This window comes from Myodes glareolus, chromosome 6 (assembly GCF_982192425.1).
Source record: "Myodes glareolus chromosome 6, mMyoGla1.1, whole genome shotgun sequence".
NCBI classification, from domain to species: Eukaryota; Metazoa; Chordata; class Mammalia; order Rodentia; family Cricetidae; genus Myodes; species Myodes glareolus.
The window spans coordinates 115,477,874-115,496,694 of record NC_142031.1 but is presented as its reverse complement, the minus strand read 5'-3'; the positions used below and the strand labels follow the sequence as shown (position 1 = coordinate 115,496,694).

General features: G+C 45.8%; 1 protein-coding gene across 2 annotated transcripts in view; it reads right to left on the bottom strand.

Annotated features, from left to right (window-relative positions):
• The window catches only part of Dpp6 (dipeptidyl peptidase like 6), an 868,555-nt gene that overhangs the window by 757,330 nt on the left and 92,404 nt on the right, over positions 1-18,821 (bottom strand). The window contains exon 1 of one of the 2 annotated variants that reach the window (XM_048440198.3): positions 17,666-18,280. The exons of the other annotated variant lie outside the window; for it this stretch is intronic. Coding sequence (XP_048296155.3) covers positions 17,666-17,716 — 51 coding nt within the window. The 5' untranslated portion in view covers positions 17,717-18,280. Of the gene's footprint in view, positions 1-17,665; positions 18,281-18,821 lie in introns of those variants that run through there. 2 annotated transcript variants of the gene reach the window in all.

Genomic DNA, 18,821 nt, shown 5'->3' with positions numbered 1-18,821 from the left:
GGGCGTTCTGCTCTCTGGTTGTGGCGACCCTCTGACCCTTTATCCCCTATTCCTTTGGCTGTTTTTGATATGTTGCTGTTTTCACTTTTCAAGTCACTTAAAACAACCAAACCCCAAATCTCTATTTTCATGGTTTTGCTCGTATCCGACTGTCTCGATATTTCTATTTTAAACCCACAGAAGTGGCCTCTGAATTAAGACTATCACTCTCATATTTTTGGTTGTGAGTCTGTCTAGCCATTAACGGCTGAGTCATCCAGTTAAGACCCTAAGCAATAGAGGAGAGGGTGTCTGGACTAGCCTTGCTCTGTAGTCAGACTGATGAATATCTTAAATGTCACCATAGAACCTTCATCCAGCAACTGATGGAAACAGGCAGAGACCCTCAGCAGAGCACTGGACTGAGCTCCCAAGGTCCAGCTGAAGAGTGGGAGGAATGAGAATACGAGCAGAGAGATCAAGACCATGATGGGTTCACCCACTTAAGCAGTTTACCTGAGTTAATGGGAGCTCACCAACTCCAGCCGGATAGGGAAGGAAATAGCATAGGTTCAAACTAGTCCCTCTGAATGTAGGTGACAGTTGTATGGCTGGGGCAGACTGAAGTGGCACCAGGATTTATCACCACTACTTGGACTGGCTTTTTTTGGAACCTATTCTCTTTGGATGAATACCTTGTTCAGTCTAGATATAGTATCAAGGGCTGTGGACCTTCCCCAAAGCAATGTTTCTTACCCTCTTTGAGGAGTGGATGGGGAGTGGGGGGTGGGATGGAGGGTTAAGGGGAGGGATTGAGAGGAGGGGAGGGAGTGGGAACTGGGATTGGTAAGTAAAATGAAAAAAGATAGTTTGTTTTCTTTAAAAAAATAATAATAAAAAGAAAGAGAAAAAAGACTATCTCTCTGTCAACTTGCATTTGGTTGGACCACTTGCTCTGTTCAAAAGCTACAAATTGAAGTGGCACTTTCTTCCTTAACCACCTCACAATGTCCATTCTTTCTGGTGTTTGGCCACCTACCTGGGTACTGAGCAGTCAGGTTGAGAGGTGAAACTACCCATTGCCTTAAGCATTGTAACTGACTTCAAATTTCCCTCCTTGATATGGTTCCTGTTTGTTTGTGGTCCCGATGTGTGGTGATCTCTCTTCCCATTTTTGTCAGGTACCCAGAACTGGGACTCTAGCTGCAGAATCCATCGCATGCACAGCATCAGGATGGGTGTCCCTAGAGTGCCAGGTTCTCTCTCAGCTAATGGGATTTTAATAATCATCAAACACAAGCCTATGGTATTTTCCTTCTACTTTTGCTTCTATTCATTCATGAAAGCTGGGCTTGCAGGCCCTTTAGCTGTCTTAAAATAAACCCACTGATGAAAATTACAAGTAGTAACTCTTCCCAGCTCTTGCATCTCTCTGCCAAGGCTCATTCAAGCTCAGTTCCTTGTTATTTGGTCCTAAGATCCCATCATTATCCTGTGTCTTTGGTGTTTCTTTGCTGGTTGCTCATTTGTTTCACACACTCCATATTTCAAGTTTCTAACAAGCAAATCTTTACACCTGGGCATTTAGAGTCCTTATGTCCTTCCTCAGATGTCTCCCATAACAGTCAAAAATTATAGACTCCCCTTTAAATTCCATTTAAGTTACTCTCTTTCAAAAACGTTCAGATATTTCATCTGTAAGAAATATTCTTAATTATGACATCTCTCTCTGCCATGGATTGACAAGTTAAGGGAAACAGCTCTATCATCTGTCATGTCTTTCTCGAACATATGAGCTTCCAAACACATTTCTCAGTTGTAAAAATCACCCCCAGACTGCCTGAAAGGATAAAAATCCCAGCCTCCTTTCTAGAACGAACGCATTTGGCTTGTCGTTAAACAATTGGCTGTGTGATCGGCTGCATTATGTTGGTTCCTGTGCTAGAAAGCAGGTCCCGGGTGGGGGCAGGGCGGTGTTTCATACGTTCAGGTTTCTAGAATACAGGCCGTTCAATGCACAGAGCACAGGTGTCGCCTCTGTCGCTCTGTTGTTCTGGAAAACGGCAGGGGGAAGGAATCACGTGCCCACATTGCCACATCAACCCTCCACTGCCTTCCCAAGCACACTCAAGCACTGTCAGCCCTGGAGGGACTTTTCCCATCTTCTCTGCTTGTGGACTGCACCAGCGAGGATGCTGAGTATGGGATTGTCTCGAGTGACACACTGAAGATCGCACGGGAGAATCCGAGATGAGCCTCACTTACGTTCCCTGCGTGGGAAAATCCTTGCTTCTCTGCCAGGGCAGCTGAGACCCAGGAGCCTTGTCAGATATAATGACTGAAAATTTCAGCAAAACATAAATAGCGCGGGTAGACAATAGCCTCTCCCTGTGTTACAGGAGACAGACATGGCTGCTGACCTCATAGTGTAGAGAAAGTGTCAGGTCTTGAATACAGCAGTAGCAACACACCCTTGCCTATCTGAGCTGGATGCTGGCTTTTTCTCTATTACCTAGATGACTGAACTTTCTTGAGCTTCGTTGGAAGACTGGAGGTATTACTTATATTCAGAGACCAGCAGGAAGTCTGGTTAGTAAGCAACAATATGCAAAGGGTTGGATGGGTTAGTAAGCAGCAGTATACAGAGGGTTAGTTGGGTTAGTAAGCAGCCATGTGCAGAGGGTTAGTTGGGTTAATAAGCAGCCATGTGCAGAGGGTCAGTCGGGTTAGTAAGCAGCGACATATAGGGGGTTTACATTCTGCCTGCCACACTTAGCACTGAATGAACAGCAGCCTTACACTGAGGCTCCTGAATAGCTTGGCTTGGCAATTGCTTTCTTCCTTTGCTCAATGCCCTTGAATTTATCCTTCAGAATTCTTCCACCCAATGTTGGATGGCAGCTGATGCTTTGGCTACAGGACACAGAAGTCCCCACCCCAAGTGTCCTGCTCTGGTGTTTTCTTGCTGCTCAATCAGAAAAAGGAATGAAACCCATCCAGCAGGATCCGTTCCCGACAAACCAAACTGACACCTCAGGGACTCGGTATCCGTAAGCTTGGGCATCTGTGGTGTCCTGGCCGCAATGTTCTGCTTGTGAGACAGACACAAATTAAAAACAAGAGGCTTAACTCTCCTCAGCGAGGACTGGGGAAAAGACATGTCTTGTCTCCCCTTTCTTAGAGAATTTGCCTCACAGAACATGTTCACATGGTGTCATCTCTTTGGAACCAATGTTTTTGTGGTTGGATTGGGTTACCTCTGTCAGCCCGTGGTCCAGGAACACATTCCCTGAGTTTTGGAACCTGCTTTGAAGGAGGAGAACTCTCTTCTTTTTCAGGTTCACAGGCTAACCTCCTTGGGTATCTTCCTCCAGGATGCAAAGCCACCTCCCACCATGGAGACAGGAGAGTTTGATTTTCCTCAGGATGAATCCATACACAGTCAATACAGATGCTTGTCTTAACTATCAGATGAGTTTGGATCAACTGACAAATGACAGTGTCAAAGCATTTTGCTCCAGTACAGAAACTTCTGCTTCTGTGTATCTTGGAAACAGGAACTTAATGGGTTTCATTTCCCTGGCTGCATAGTGAAGCAGCATCTCTTACTGTGCCATCTTTGCGCATACTGCCTGTGAGGTGCCACATTCTGCCTAATGCTTCCTCAAACACCGAAAGTATTATCTGTCTCTATGATCTTTACGCAGAGGATTTCTGAGTTGAGAGAAGATTTGAGTTATAATTACGCTTTCTTCAATGGGCTCAACTATAAATATACCTCAGGGGAATTCCAGAAGGCACCTGTTAGGACTCAGAAAACAATATCCTCAAATAAGTTGCTTTGGCCTTCAGACTGGGAGCCCCAGAAGGAAGGGCCAGTGATGCAGGGAATGGCTTTCCTATTGATTGCTCTTGACCTAAAGATGAGACACACCAGGAGCACAGTTGCATCAAGCTTTTCTGAAATGCCACTAATCGAGGAAGGCTGAGATGACGCAACAGAGGAATAAACCCATGGCACATTTATCGAATTGTACTTGATCAGTAAAAAATTGGATTTCAGCTATTGAGGTAAGAACCTGAATGATCAGAGGAGTGGAGAAGTCACCTCCTCTCTCTGCTGTTCCTCAATCCAAAAAGCTTGAGATTTCCTCTCAGCCCTGTCTTACTACTTTCTGTCTCCTATCTGTCCTCTAGCCAAGATCTCTCTGCTTAAGTTTGGTCGGCTAGTGGCTAGCTCAGCACTCTGACTCCAAGAAAGCTTTATTGTCAGAATACAATCAAATGATCACACAACAATTCAAGGGTCACACCCACCCGCAGCAGCAAGGACCTCTGTCCCAGGGCACTGCAGATTCCACTCTCTGGTCCACTCTTTTTCCTTATGCCTCCTTTAAACTTGTTTGCCACTCCTACTACAAACCACCCTCTGAAAGCACAGAGCCTTGACCATCTGACCCCTCTTTAAGCTTCACATTGTGTATGACTCTTGTGGACTTCTGCATCAATACACTTGCATGCATTTTCTCCCATGAACCTGCCCATTGTTGGCGTGTTTCACAATCTCCACACTCAAATACTGGAGCCACACAAGAAAACCAGAACCTTCCCACAGTCAAATAGCATTTATACTAGGTCAAATCAATAATGTTGGACACGCTTCTCCAACTTGTGTTCAACATTTAGAAATTCAAGAAAGGAAGGGGTGAGAAATATTGGTTGATGCTGTCACAAAAGCTATGTGGACAATATTTGTTATAAAATAAACCTGCAGTGATCCATACTAATCTAGAATTTGTCAGGGGAGAGGAGACTCAGTACACGTTGTTCAGACTGGGTTCTAGGAGGAAGTCCACAGGGATCTAATGACAGCTCCACCATTATGGATTAGATTTTCAGTGTCACCTGAAGGTCCGTGTGCTAAATGCTTGGTCACCAGTCTGAGACACTGTTGGGAAGTTATTGGCAACTCGACAAAATTCAGAATTCCCTGGGAAGAGTCCCAGTGAGGTACAGTCTACATTGTATTGCCCTGTGGGCATGTCTGTGTGTGTGTGGGGGTGTCTTAATTATTAAGTTAACTGATGTAAGAAGATTCAATCCTCTGCGAGTGTCACCATTCCCGAGCAAGGGTTCTGAACCGTGTAAGAATGGAGAAACTGAGCTGAGCACAGGCAAGCGACTGATCATGTGTGAATCCATTCTCTTTCCGATCCTCAGTGTAGATGTAATGCAAGATGCTATTTGAAGTTCCTGCCTTGACTTCCTCAAAATAAGGGACTATAAACTGGAAAGATAAGCTGAAATCCAACAGGAAACCCACTCCCATAGAAGAAATCACCATGGAAAGCTCCGTTCCACATTGATTTGCAAGACTGATTTGCAGAGAAACCCCTTTCTCTTCCATGTTGCTTTTTGTCTGACTCTTTAATCACAGCCACAGAATTTAGACTCCAATAGGCCTGGTGGAAGAAGGTGAAGCTATTGAGGGTGTGCTTTGGAAAGGGATTTGGGGACTCTTGACCCTACTTTCCCCAGTCTTTGCTCCCTGCCACCATGAGATAAGCAGTTCTGCTCTCCCTGGGGACCTGGTGCCCTCCCATGACACTCTGTGCAGGTTCATCTTACAATGCATATTAGTCACACAGCTTCTGGGACAGCATCAGCCTATATTTCTCGTCCCTTCTTTCTTTACTTGAGCTTCCAAATGTTGAACCCAACTGGGAGAAATATGCCCAACATTATGGGTTTGATATAGCCATTCCTATCAGTAGGGCTGAATAACAATGGATCAGAACTTCTAAAACCATGGCCCAAATAAGACTTTTGCTTTCTTCACAGCTGCAGATATAATCTCAGATGTTTTGTCATAGTTATGGAAGGCTGACCGGCACATCTCCTGAATTGCTTTCACTTGGTCCTAGTGAAAGTTGATATTTCTCAAACAATAGGTAGCTTTTTGGCTGTCATCAGCTGACTGATCATGGCTTCTCACCCCCATAGTCTGCTCTGCTTTGTCTTTTAACCACAGCGGTCATCATTTCAGATTCTGCATTCACCACTCGAGAAGATGGGAGATGGTTCCCAAGCTGTGGAGACCTCCCAATACTGCAGCCCTTATACATCCAGCCCAGAATCCATTTCCAGGCATAACTATTCTGGAAAATTTCATTCCACGAATATCTGCACAGTGGTTTGGGAATATTTCTCAGCACTTCTAATGTTTTAGGTTCCATAAAACTTTCAGAATGCATTACTCTCTTTGGCATTGTTATTGTAACAGGGAACATTAGACTTTGCTTAAGAGTATGTCAACATATCTCCTACAGATGCATCGATAAAGGCTCCGTCAGAAACCTTCATGACTGTGGCTAGAATGGGTGTCCAATCTGTGATAATTAACATTTCCCAGAAGATGCATTAAACACACACACACACACACACACACACACACACACACACACACACACACACTAAATAATTATAGCTAAAGAATAAACTCCAGGAGAAAATAATCTGATTTTCCTTCTTCCTAACAGAACTCCAGAATGAAAGACATCTCCTACCCTAATTCTACCCATGTAAGCACTATTCTGTGAGCCAAATTTAAAATGGAATATTCACCCTAAGAAAAGTCAGCATCTGAGGTTCTCAAAGCCTGTGTACCATCAGGCTACTGAAAAGGGCACCATAGATGAGACAGACACCACCATATCCTCAGGACTGAAAATCAGATGTGAATTTCTCCTCGCAGAGGATAAAGATAAAGACCCATAGTCACACAACATGTTCTATGTTCTCCGCTGATGTGTGGGTCCTACACCACAACAGTCTCAGTCCTCACAACGCTGAGCCAGGATTATAATTTGCATGATCGTACATAATTCCTTACTTTTCTTTTTTCTTTTTCTTTTTTTTGAAAATTTCACCTTCCATCACAGATATCATACCAATACCTGTTTTTCATAGCATTTAAACTTTTAGTTGGACAAATACATACTCATACGTTGCTGTTGTTCTTTTTATTAAAAATTTAATTATTGTAACGGGTTCCATCAGGACATTTTCATATACGCTGTGGTAGTTTTGAATGAGAATGGCTCCCATAGGGTCATATATTTGAATGCTTGACTCCCAATTGGTAAAACTGCTTGGGAAGGATTAGAAGGTGTGACCTTGTTGTTGAAGGAGGTGTGTCACTAGGGGTAGAAAGCCCACCCAAGGCCTAGTCTGTCTGTCTGTCTGTCTAACTGCTGCTTGTAGATCAGGATGTAAAGCTTAGAACTACTGTTCCAATACCATGTCTATCTGTTTCCTGCCATGATGATCATGGACTAACCCTCTAGAACTGTAAGCAAGACCCTAGTTAAATGATCCCATTTTCAAGAGTTGCCTTGGTAATGATTTCTCCTCACAGCAGTAGAACAGTGACTAAAACACATGTATACAATAATTTTTAATCACATCATTACCCTCTTTTGTTCCCTATCTCCATTCTTTTCCTCTTTCCAACAGAACCCATTTTTCTTATGCCTTCCACCTTCATATCTTATTTTCTTTCTGTTTTTCAATACACTAAGTTTCTCTAGGGTTACTTACAGGAGTCAAGATTAAAGGTTGTTTATAGGATCATGATCACCTCACTAGCGGCTACAATACTTAAGAAAATGTCTCCCCCACCACCCTAGTGAAATCCTCAGAGATGGGCGGGTCCAATGAGGCCCTCCTCCCTCCGTGAGTGGAGATCTGTGGCCCCAGCCTGTGCAGCTCATATGCAGGTAACTGTAACTGCTGTGAGCTCCAGGATGCAAGGATCATCTTACACAGAAGTCAGGGTTCTCTGACACTCTTCTTTCCTCTTTTTCTTTTTATTCCTTCTTCCATGCTTTTCAAACATTATATTCTTTTAAGCCTGCCTTCTTTTGTATAAGTCTGTTTGATAATGACAAGTCATTAATTTTTTGCCACACAGTATTCTGCTGCTAGTCACATAAAGACAAGTGTATTTATGTGTCCTCCTTTTGATAGAGGGTCAACCAGTTCAGGCTCAAGGTCACTAAAAACATTTCCATCACAAACATCCTTACAAACTTCTCATTGGGGGGACATCTGACAGGGATTCTCTTGAGAAATACTCAGAAGTTAGATGACTAGCTAGTAGATATATCCTCAACTTTTACCGTCCTATGAAGTTTCCAAATTTTAATGTTCCTCCCTGCCAACTGTGTACTCAGGCACACAGGTCTCCTTGCTAAACACCTACACCAAAAATTAATCTTTCTAAAACCTTAGATTTCTCTGGATGTTTTCTCATTGTGACTCCAATTGTCCCTTTTCTAACTTATGTTAATGAAGCTGAATTGCTCCGTGCATTTTTGTAAAATTTCATCTGTCTAGAGAAATATTCTCTACAGCTCCAAAGTGCAGACTGGGCTGGCCTTGTGGTGAGGACAGAAGCCGGACAACATCTCGCAGTTTTGAAGACAGGCACTCCCAGGAAACCTTTCCGGGGGCTGAGGTAGTGCAGCACTGCGGCAGGTAGGGTCGGTCTTCACTATCATTTTGACTGGGTTGGGAGCCACCCAAGTAACACATGTCTGCCTGTTTCCAAAGAGGCTTAACTAAAGAGGGAAGAACCACCCAAAGGTTGGCTGGGCAGACCGAATAAGAGAAGAATGATGACAGCCCAGCATCAGCTCTCATCTTCTGGATTCCTAACTGGAAAGACCATGTGACCAACTGTTTCCCACTCTCACAGCCAGAGCTGCTGACCCACCATGGTGGGCTCCATCCCCCAAAACTGGGAGCCCAAACATTCCCTGCTCACTTGCACTGCATTTGATCGTTATTCTGTCATAGCAGGAGACAGAAAACTAACACGCTGGGTTTTCATTTCCACCCATTGCTATGAGCCAGTGAAGGTCTTTCTTTCATATTAGAAGATTCTAATAAGCAGATGGTGTCAAAAACGTCCATGCCTGCAGCTGTTGCCAAAGAGACTGGAGATGCTACGAAGGCAGAATCAGGAAGAGGTGGTTCAAAAGCTCCCCATTCATAAGCTCCCCAGAGCCTTGCCCATCTTCTGGGCTGTATGTGTTTCTTTACATGATTAGAAAAGGGAGAATTTTGGAATAGATCATGAGATGCAAAGAATTGTCCTTATATGTGCTAAATTTCCTTTTGCCTCAGCACTGAGAATCTAGGGTACAATCGAGGCACTTTGCAGGAATGAAGGCACATGTGATTATTGGTTTGGTTTATTTGAGATCATGGCTGGGAAGTTTCACTACAGGCTCTTCATATACAAACAACATCAGGCAATAACAAGTATTAGAAGTAAGTTTTCTGTTTCCTAAAAGATAGTCTCGTCCAGCCACAGTAGAGGTGAGGAGAGAAGGGCAAGTGTCTAATTCTTAGCTGCAATTCCAGTGAAGATGCTGCTAGCCCCAGCATCTCCTCCAGGTCATGCCCACAGCAATTGCAGCCAGTGCAGCTGGTTGGTGCAGGGCCAACCTGACTCCACAGCCAGCTCATCATGTCAGCAGCGCCTTTTGATTTTCTCAGATGAGTATCACTCAACTGGAAACAGGAGTATCCTTGGCACCCCTGTCTTAGCGCAGTGCTGTTATTTTTATTTAATAGCTGGGAAGTCAAGCAATCAAAGTGATGGCGTCCACCATGTTTTTTACCCAGCAGATGTGAAGCTGTGCCTGACAGAGTGAGCACAGTCTATTCCAGGGATGTATGAGCACCATGCATTGGGTGTGAGTGAGGTGCACAACAAAGCCAAAGTGTGCACACGCCATTGACAACCCTACCTTGGTCATAATACATATTTTTGCCATCTATTTTCTGTTTTGGGGTGTGTGCATGCTCTGTGTGTGTGTCTGTGTGCGTGCACGTGTGTGTGTGTGTGTGTCTGTGTGTGGATGCGTGTGCATGTCAGGGGTCAACCTCCACTGTCATTCTTCAGGTGCATTTCACCCCCTTTTGTGACATCATCTCACTGGCCTGGAGTTAGCAGGGCTGTTTAGACTGGTTGGTCAGTGAGCTCCAGGAATCTCCCTGTCTCTCCCTCACCAATACTCACAGCACCATGCCTGGATTTCTCACATAGGTTCTGGACACTGGATTCAGGTCTCCAAGCTCATGAAGCAAACCCTTCACCAGCCAAGGTGCACTTTCTCCCATTTACCTTCTTTCTTTCTTTCCCTGTAAACAGTGGCATCCAGTGAAGATAGAAAGGGGAGGAGCTAAGGACAGTGGTGGAGAAGGCCAAAGGCCAGCAGTGTCTGCGTCCTGGTGTGGAGGGTCACTTCTGCAGTGTGTCCTTACACAACACTAAAAAGACACTCTTGACTAAGGAGGGGAGCCTGAATGGGACTTCATAATTCATGGAAAATTCTAGAACCTGTTCTGCCGGTCCTACTACCTTTACCTCCAGAGTCTCTGCTACTGCTACATTGCTTCCATTTGGTTGGAAATAAATTTTCAGGTGGACCATAGACAAGGTCAAGGGCCCCTGAGGTCTCAGAGGGTAAAGGCGTTTGCTGTGGAGCCTGAGGACCTGGTTTCAGCCCCAGGAATCCCATGGTAGAAGGAGAGAACCAGCAGCTGCAAGCTGTCCTCTGACCTCCACAGGTGAGCTATGGCACTGGTGAGAGGGGGAGGAGAGAAGTTAATTTCAAATAGATAGAGGAAGGGGATGGAGAGATATCTCAGTGGTTAGAGCACTGGCTGTTCTTCCAGAGGACCAGTGTTCAGTTCCTAGCACTCACATGACAATTCATAACTGTCTGTAACTCCAGTTGTAGGGGATCTGTTGCCCTCTTCTGGCCTCCATGGATATTGTTTACATGTGGTGTATAGACATACATTCAGGCAAAATCCCATCCACATAAAATAAAAACAAAAATCAACTAAAGGAATGTTAATATTTGACTTCACTTAAATATTATGCACACATCCAAACCCTGTGAGCATGTGCAGTCTTTCGGTTTGAAAAGTAAATGAAAGCACCCTGCCTGTTTCCTCAGCATCCCCTCCTGTTCTTCCTCTGGCTCTGCTGCCACTGAGTGCTGCACCGAGTGTCTCCTCATTGCTCTCCCTCTTCTGCCTTTGCTGCATGGCTCTTCCTTGGCTCTGCCTCCCCCACAATCCTGAAGTCAGACTTGACTGAGCACCTGTCAGGAGCCTTTTTGGTCAATGTTCTGATTATGTCCTCGGGCTTGATGGAATGTGCATCGGCCTCTGCCCCAGCAGCAGGTGAGAAGTGCCCTTAATTCTATTCTGCTGGACACAGCCCGGAAAACTGACTCCAGGTCGCCTGAGCATGAGGTGTTGGACAAAATGGTGTTGATGCTGTGGGGTTGAAAACTTCCATTCTCAGTGAGCGAGTCTCAACTTTCCAGCTCATAGATGCCCTTGGGTTTCTTACAGATGTTTCTACAACACAGTCATTCTAAAACCCACTGTGCTCAGGGGGAGAGAAATTGGATGATAAAGGGGTGCTGGCTGACTCTATGTGCCCTTGCTGGCTTAGCACAGTGTAGGCATGGGACATACAGGGTCTAAACTTGTGGTTCAGTTCCTAGGTGCCCTCTTGCTAACCAGATAACACTGGTTCCTACAACCAAAAGACTTCACTAAATTCTCCTATACTGTAAATGTATTTTAAACTATTAAATTGAAATAAAACCACAGCTCCTTTGGATGTCAGTGTGGTGAGTTCTCAGAAAATTAGGAAGCAACCTTCCTCAAGACCCAGTAATACCACTTGGGTATATATCCAAAGGATACTCAATTGTGCCACAAGGACATGTGCTCAACTATGTTCATAGCAGCATTGTTTGTCATAGCCAGAACCTGGAAACAACCTAAATGCCCCTCAACTGAAGAATGGATATGGAAAATGTGGTATATTTACACAATGGAGTACTACAAAGCAGAAAAAATAATGACATCTTGAATTTTGCAGGCAAATGGATGGAGCTAGAAAACATCATTTTGAGTGAGGTAACCCAGACCCAAAAAGACAATTATCATATGTACTCAATTATAAGTGATTTTTAAACATAAAGCAAACCAGTCTACAAATCACAATCCGAGAGAACCTAGACAACAATGAGGACCCTGTGAGAGACATACTTAGATCTAATCTACATGGGAAGTAGAAAAATACAAGATCTCCTGAGTAAATTGGGGGCATGGAGACCTTGAGAGACAGTTGAAGGAGGGGGGAGAGACAGGGAGGGGAGCAGAGAAAAATGTAGAGCTCAATAAATATCAATAAAATTTAAAAAAGAGCTTAACCATTTTACACATAAACACAACTTAAAACAAAACAAACACAGCTAGGCAGTGGTGGCACATGCCTTTAATCTCAGTACTTGGGAGGCAGAGGCAGATGAATTTCTGTGAGTTTAAGGCCAGCCTGGTCTACAAGAGCTAGTTCCAGGACAAGCTTCAAAGCTACATAGAAACCTATCTCTAAAACAAAGTTTTTAAAAAAGAAAGAAAAACAAAACAAAACAAAACAAAAAAAACCACTTAAATCTATAGTATCAAGTAAGAAATAATGGGTTATAGTTGACTATACAGTGTGGTTTGTGAGATCTGAGTCACCAATAGTTACTGTTTATGGCCAGCATGTTCAGAATAGTGCCATGGGCAGATCAGACTCCTTAAGACTTCTAGAGTAGTTGTGTGGCCCTTTACATATTAAAATACATATTAATTTATTACAACAAAAAAGAAATAAATGAAACAAATATTCTGAGGTGAATTAATTTTCCTCTCCAAATTAAAAGAGCATGGAGACCAGAGTTACTGCCTTCCATGAAGTAGGTAAACCCTTTGACTTTAGGATAAAAATGTATATGGAGCCATCTCTCAGGCTGCCATAGCCTTCTCTTAGGCTGTCCAACCAGTTAGAACTCGAAGAAATGTTTCCAGACAATAGAACACAAAACTTTGCTCCCAAGCTCAGTCTTTCCTGAATGGCCTTCCAGAAAGTTCTCCTAACCTTTTGGTTATTAGACGCCCCCAGATGAGCAGCCCTGGAGAACCACCAGCAGTGGCGTTTGTGCTTGGCTGTAATGTCTCACAGCGCTCCACTCCCCTTGGTAATAACAGAACTCAAATACTAATGGTGAACAGGTACAGAGCAGAGTGGTGGGTAGGCAGAAGCGGTTCCAGGAAGGGGAGTGGCTTTGGGCAACAAGTCACTAATTTAGCATATTGATTGGTCCAAACACAGAGACCCAGAGGCCAAATGAGCTAAAGGCCTGCTAGAGCTCAGGAGAAGACAGGACAGCCCTCTCCACTGAAGTTCCAAGACAACTTATAAAGAATCCTCAACTCACTGCTTGTTTCTGATTTTGAGAATTTCTTTGTGTTAATTTTACCAATGTGTGTGTGTGTGTGTGTGTGTGTGTGTGTGTGTGTGTATGTATGTATGTATGTATGTGAAGGTCAACCTTCTATGCCTGTCTCAGGATCTTCTACTTTGTTGAGACAGGGTCTCTCCCTAGAACTAAATTGCATGGCTAGGAAGCTCTGGGGATCGTTCTGTCTCTACTTGTCCAGGGCTGGTATTCCAAAGTTGTACCCATGCTTCACTTTTGACTTGGATACCGGACTCAAGTCATGCTTACACGCTTACAGGGCAATTGATTCCCAACTGAGACATGACCCCAGCCCCAACTTGGCACATTTTCACTTGTGAATCTTCTATTTAAGATGCTCCTTCTCCTGGGAAGTTATGTGTGTCATGGACGGATGTCCAGCTGCCTTTCCTACATAGACAGGAAGCTGTATTTTAGGAAGAGTGCTGAGAAGGAAGCTGTTGAGAAGAGATACTGCAGAGTCAGGAAGCAGGGAAAATCAACCTGAGTCTCCTCATTCGGCACTCAGGGAAAATGCTCTGAAACCTGGACCTTCTGAGTCATACCAGGGCCCATTTTCAGAAGGCACATCATCCCCAAAACACTAAGCAGCAAAGGTTGTGTTGACAGCCACCATGAGGAGCTTCATATCACCAAGGAATGGGGGGCAGTGGCAGGGTTGCCAATAAGGGACAGAGAAACCCCTTATCCAAGAGAGGCTACACCCTTATAATTAATCTCCCAAGCAGAGTTATTATTTTCAGGGAGGGGTCCAAAGAAGGGTGTGGCTTAAAAGCCTCAAAGCCTCTCTGCTCACTCTACCCACTATATGTGTACTGTTTTGGTCAGGGGAGTGCACGAGCCCGAAAGAAAGAAAACCCCGACTTTGGACAGTTCTGGTCCAGGAGCATCACCCAAATCAGGAAGGGGAGAGCAGGGCACGTGAGCCGGTGCTGGACTCAGCGTGACAGGAACACATAGCCAGTGACAAAAGATACACTCTGGGGTCCAGAAGTCACAAGGAAAATTTTAGTTCTTCCTGTGCCAAGAATTCCCTGGCCCCAGCTTCTTTTAATGCTATTGTTGATTGGCCATGAGAGTCTCAAGGATCCAGGAGTCTTGCAGATCTCTGGGTCCTGAAGAAACACAGAGACCCTGCTCTCCCCTCACATAGGCGGGCACTGAGGACCAGGGCAAGCCCCTAGACTTGGTTCTGAACCAACCTTCACCCAGCAACCCAGCATCAGGGAAAAGCACACAGGCACAGAGCAGGAAGATTTAACATGAAGCAATGGCCTTTATATGGTAAAACTGCCCACCAGACCTACTCCCAGAGGAGTCAGCCTTGAACGTTTGTGCAATAGCAACGTATCAACAATAAAGGGACACCCGGGTGCAAGCTGAGGACCTAAGATGTTTCGAGAAAAGACTTCATCAAAATAGCATTACTTTCAAAATAATGTTTTGCTCCATAAGAACAAAATGTCTTGATTTCTTTCCCAGTGTGTGGCATGGTGAGTTGAAGGGTTAGTCTGTTAATATTCCAAGCATTCGAAGTTTGTGAAGTAGATGTCTGTCAAGAACAGACGGGAAGCTAAGGATTGCTCTCACCCGTGTCATTTCCTTTACCCATTGACTAGCACAAAATAAGAACAGGGAGCACAACCGCACATTTGCCTTCTCTAAGCCACCCAACTGCAATTGGAGATGAACTTCTAAGATAATATGTAGAGAACATAATCTGTGGGTAAGCATGCGTCTTCAGCTAGGCAATGTGGTGTGGACAGGGCCAGCCAGGGATTGTTGTCTAGTCTTTGTGGGGCTCCTGGTGATGCATGGGTCTGCAGACCTTGGAGGGCTACACATAGAAACACGTGGGAAGAGCCTACTGAAGAGGCATGCAGCACATGACTGTGACTGGGTTTGGAGTCCTCACAGCCCACTGGGAGGGTCGAGCGTGCTCTGCCTCCCTGTTCATGAAATCAACTCTAAGCACATAGTGCTGAGGCTTGTCTGTCTCTGTGCACAGGTGGATGCCCTGAAGCCGCTCACTGGGAGGCCCTCTGCTGCTCTCTGAGGCAGTGAGATGCCCAAGCACTGGCCTGTCAGAACCAGGCGTAAACCACGCCGTCCTCACAGTGAATGTTAAATATCACCTAAATTCCAATCAAGCTTGGAGTAATCTGCCAGTCATCCAACCCAGGCAAGGCTGTGATTAACAAGCCTTCCAAGGCAACTGATGAAAAAATTTAAAAAACCACAAGCCCCAAATTAGCGGAGCAAGCGTGGAAGCGTCATTCAATGGAAGCTGCAGGGACTTGGTGGGAGCATGGTATTCAAATGTGTTACAAACCAGACTCTTACTTATCAACTTAAGAGTTGATAAAGCATTTAAAAGTATAGTGAGCTCGCATCTCATCTTACTCTCATTCCAACAAATGATGGATAAAATGCTGGTTGCTGCAGGATCCCCTAGGCTCAGTTAGACTGACTCTAATGACAGTAATAACCAAGGCAGGGAGGGGCACGGGGAAGAGGATGAGTATAGGTGTCACGTGGGCAACCATATTCAAAGAACAAGCAAGATACACGATGAGCAAGCTTTTGAGCCTCTGGAAGGAGAGACTGAAGAAAGGGCTTCACGAGTCTTTAAGAGCTACGGTATAAAGACATCTCTGTACTACAGCATCCCATGCCAGCTAGGAATTGAAACACTCATTTGATAATAGATTTCTATGACCACCAATAACATGCTCTTTACAGAAGTAATCTTAACCCATGACTGTAGCCTCATACCTAAATACTCCGGTTCTATCAGCAGGCTATGGCAGGGTCTGAAAAGTGATCATGGTGTGGGTGGGCATTAGACAGTGGGTATGCTTAATACACACTTACGCTCTTTTTATACAAAATGATGCTGATTATCGTAACAGACCAAAAGAAGGCTGAAGTAATTATCAAAGCAGGTGTATCTTCACAAACAGGCAACTAAATCGGGTAGACCCGGAAGAGGCCCCGAATGAGGGCTTGTGGAGTGCGGTATCAATACAGTTCTCAGTCACATCACAGTAGGACAGCCACTCTTTCTTCCTAAAGTCAGGCTCTGAGCTAAGCCCACAGTTTTCCTGTGCCAGGCAACAGGTGCCTTGCTGAGGGTAGGAGACTTTTTACAATCAGAGCACAGTCTTCTTTTTTTGTCTCCCTCCGTTTAAAGAGAGACTTCAAGTCGGGCAGACAGGTTCTCCCAAGCATGCCTCACCACCAGAGTACCCCAGACTCAACCCACTTTTGTAAACAACTCCAGGCCTTGCTAGAGAAGCATTCTTCCATTGCTTTGTTGGTTGTTCTGAAGTAGCATGTCAATCCTTCCTCGCCCCTGCCTCATACAAAAGCAAAAACCCACAGGGTAACACATGGGAGCCTCATTATCTCATATCAACACCTCAAGGGCTAAAACATCACTCAAGCAAACACATCCACAGAATTCTTGCTCAACTCTCAACTCAATGGCAATCTCCCTGTCCTTACCAGGAGAATTCTGCATTCTGACCTCTGGGGTCCATGCCTCAGAGGCACTGGCACTAATGGCAGGGGTACTGATTTCAGATAAGTCAGCCACAAGCAGGCTGGGGTCATCTTACTGAGAAGGCAGGGCAGTGGTCCTCAAGTTGACAACCGTTGTCACTGCCAAGATGTCCCTTGACCCACAGTCCTGAGGTTTGGGCATCCCCAGAGGTCTTCTATCCTTCAGAGGGACTTGTAATCACTGCCCCCTACCGTAGAGACAGTTCTTTTGGGGCAAACATCTTTCCCAAATCTGGGGAACAGGTTCTGCCTGCCTGGCAGCTGTAAATGTGGTGTTTGCCTCCAGGGCAAAGGTACACACATTGAAGGCTGAAACCCCACCTCAGCCTTGACTTGCACCCAGGAGACCAGGGAGGGCATTAGGGCCCAGGGCCACTTCCTGTCTGAAGAGACCTCCCTTCCCTGTGCTTGCCTCAGAACAGCCCTGGGGATGTATTTGAAACTCAGCAGACACAGGCAAGAGAGCAGACTGTGCCCAAAAAGCAACAAAGCCACATGCCCAGAAGACAGCAAGCAACCGCCAAACCACCAACTTCCCATTTACCAACAGATGCTGGCTCATTCACACCCTCAGGTTCGAGTGGGAAGTCCTGCTGTGTGTGAACACCAACCAGGTCTCCGACTTCCCGGGGAACTGAGGACTCCTGAGGTCTGCCCCACAACACATTGCTTCTCAGTGTGGATTCCCACCCTGCGAACCGAACCGTAGCACTCACCATCACGTTGCCCTGCATCTTAGCAGTCTTGATCATTGCCTTTTCCTTCATTCTGTCCCAAGTCTTGAACCTGACTTCTGGCCCAGAGAAGAGTAACTTAATCCATTGTTCTGGTGAGGACCCAAGTAAGGACTGGAGCCGTGATTACTGGGTGGAGATGGCCGTTTTGAAGAAAACACAATTCTGCCGCGTCCTGGTTTTCCTGTCCCTCTGGGTTCACAGGTAAATCCCACTGAAATCAACTCTTCCCAGTCGCTGCCAGGAAAGCGGAATCAGGAGCCAGGCGCTGGGGGGTGCGGCTTGTAACAAAAAGCAAGCTGGGAGCTGCGGAGCGGAGGATGTGGCTGCCTGAGAGCAAAGGCGTGCGTGTCCTCAGAGCTGGCTCTCAACACGCTGTGAGTGACAGCGGCGTGGCAAGTGCCTTGTGCACTCCAGGACTCTGGGCGGGGATGGTTGGCTGGCAGCGCAGGTCCCCAAGGGCGGCGACACCCAGAAGTGTGTGTGTGTGTGTGTATGTGTGTATACACACACGCGTGCGCGTGCTGTCCTCAGTCTCTGCTGAGCAGGACTTGGAAGCCCCAGGCTGCAGCACGCTTCATCTAGATTAGCTGCCAGGGGGATCAGTCAGCCAGAGGGTGACTACAAACAGGCTCCAGGGTGATCTTTGTGGGTGGAGCCAGTCCGCTATTTGGAGGGATGAACAGGCACCAGCCCCAGGCTGCAGGCGCCCGCCCCGCAGAGCAGGGAGCAGTGGCGCAGGGAGCCAGACTCTACACGTTCGCTAAGAGTCTGGCGGAGGAGCTAGGGGCAAGCGGGAGGAGCCTGCGTGGCAGCTGATAAATAATGTGGTTTCGGGTTACTATGGGACACACGTGACATCTCCATGGTTGCACCAGGGCGCCTTGCAGTCAGTCAGTGGCCTTGGCAGCGAGTACTGCACTCTCCTGAACCACATGTTGGGTCCTTAGAGTCCCAAACTGGTGCGTGCTACCCCAGCCTAGTCATTGCCCTCCAGACCTCCGCCCAGCCACAGTCCTGACAGTGCCTTTGTTTCTTCAGCACATCTCTCAGGCCAGAACCCTCCTGACCCAGGGTAGAGCCCAGGGAACTCCAAGCCCACTTCTATTTCCCCAGCTTTCTATCAGGGTGGCCAAGT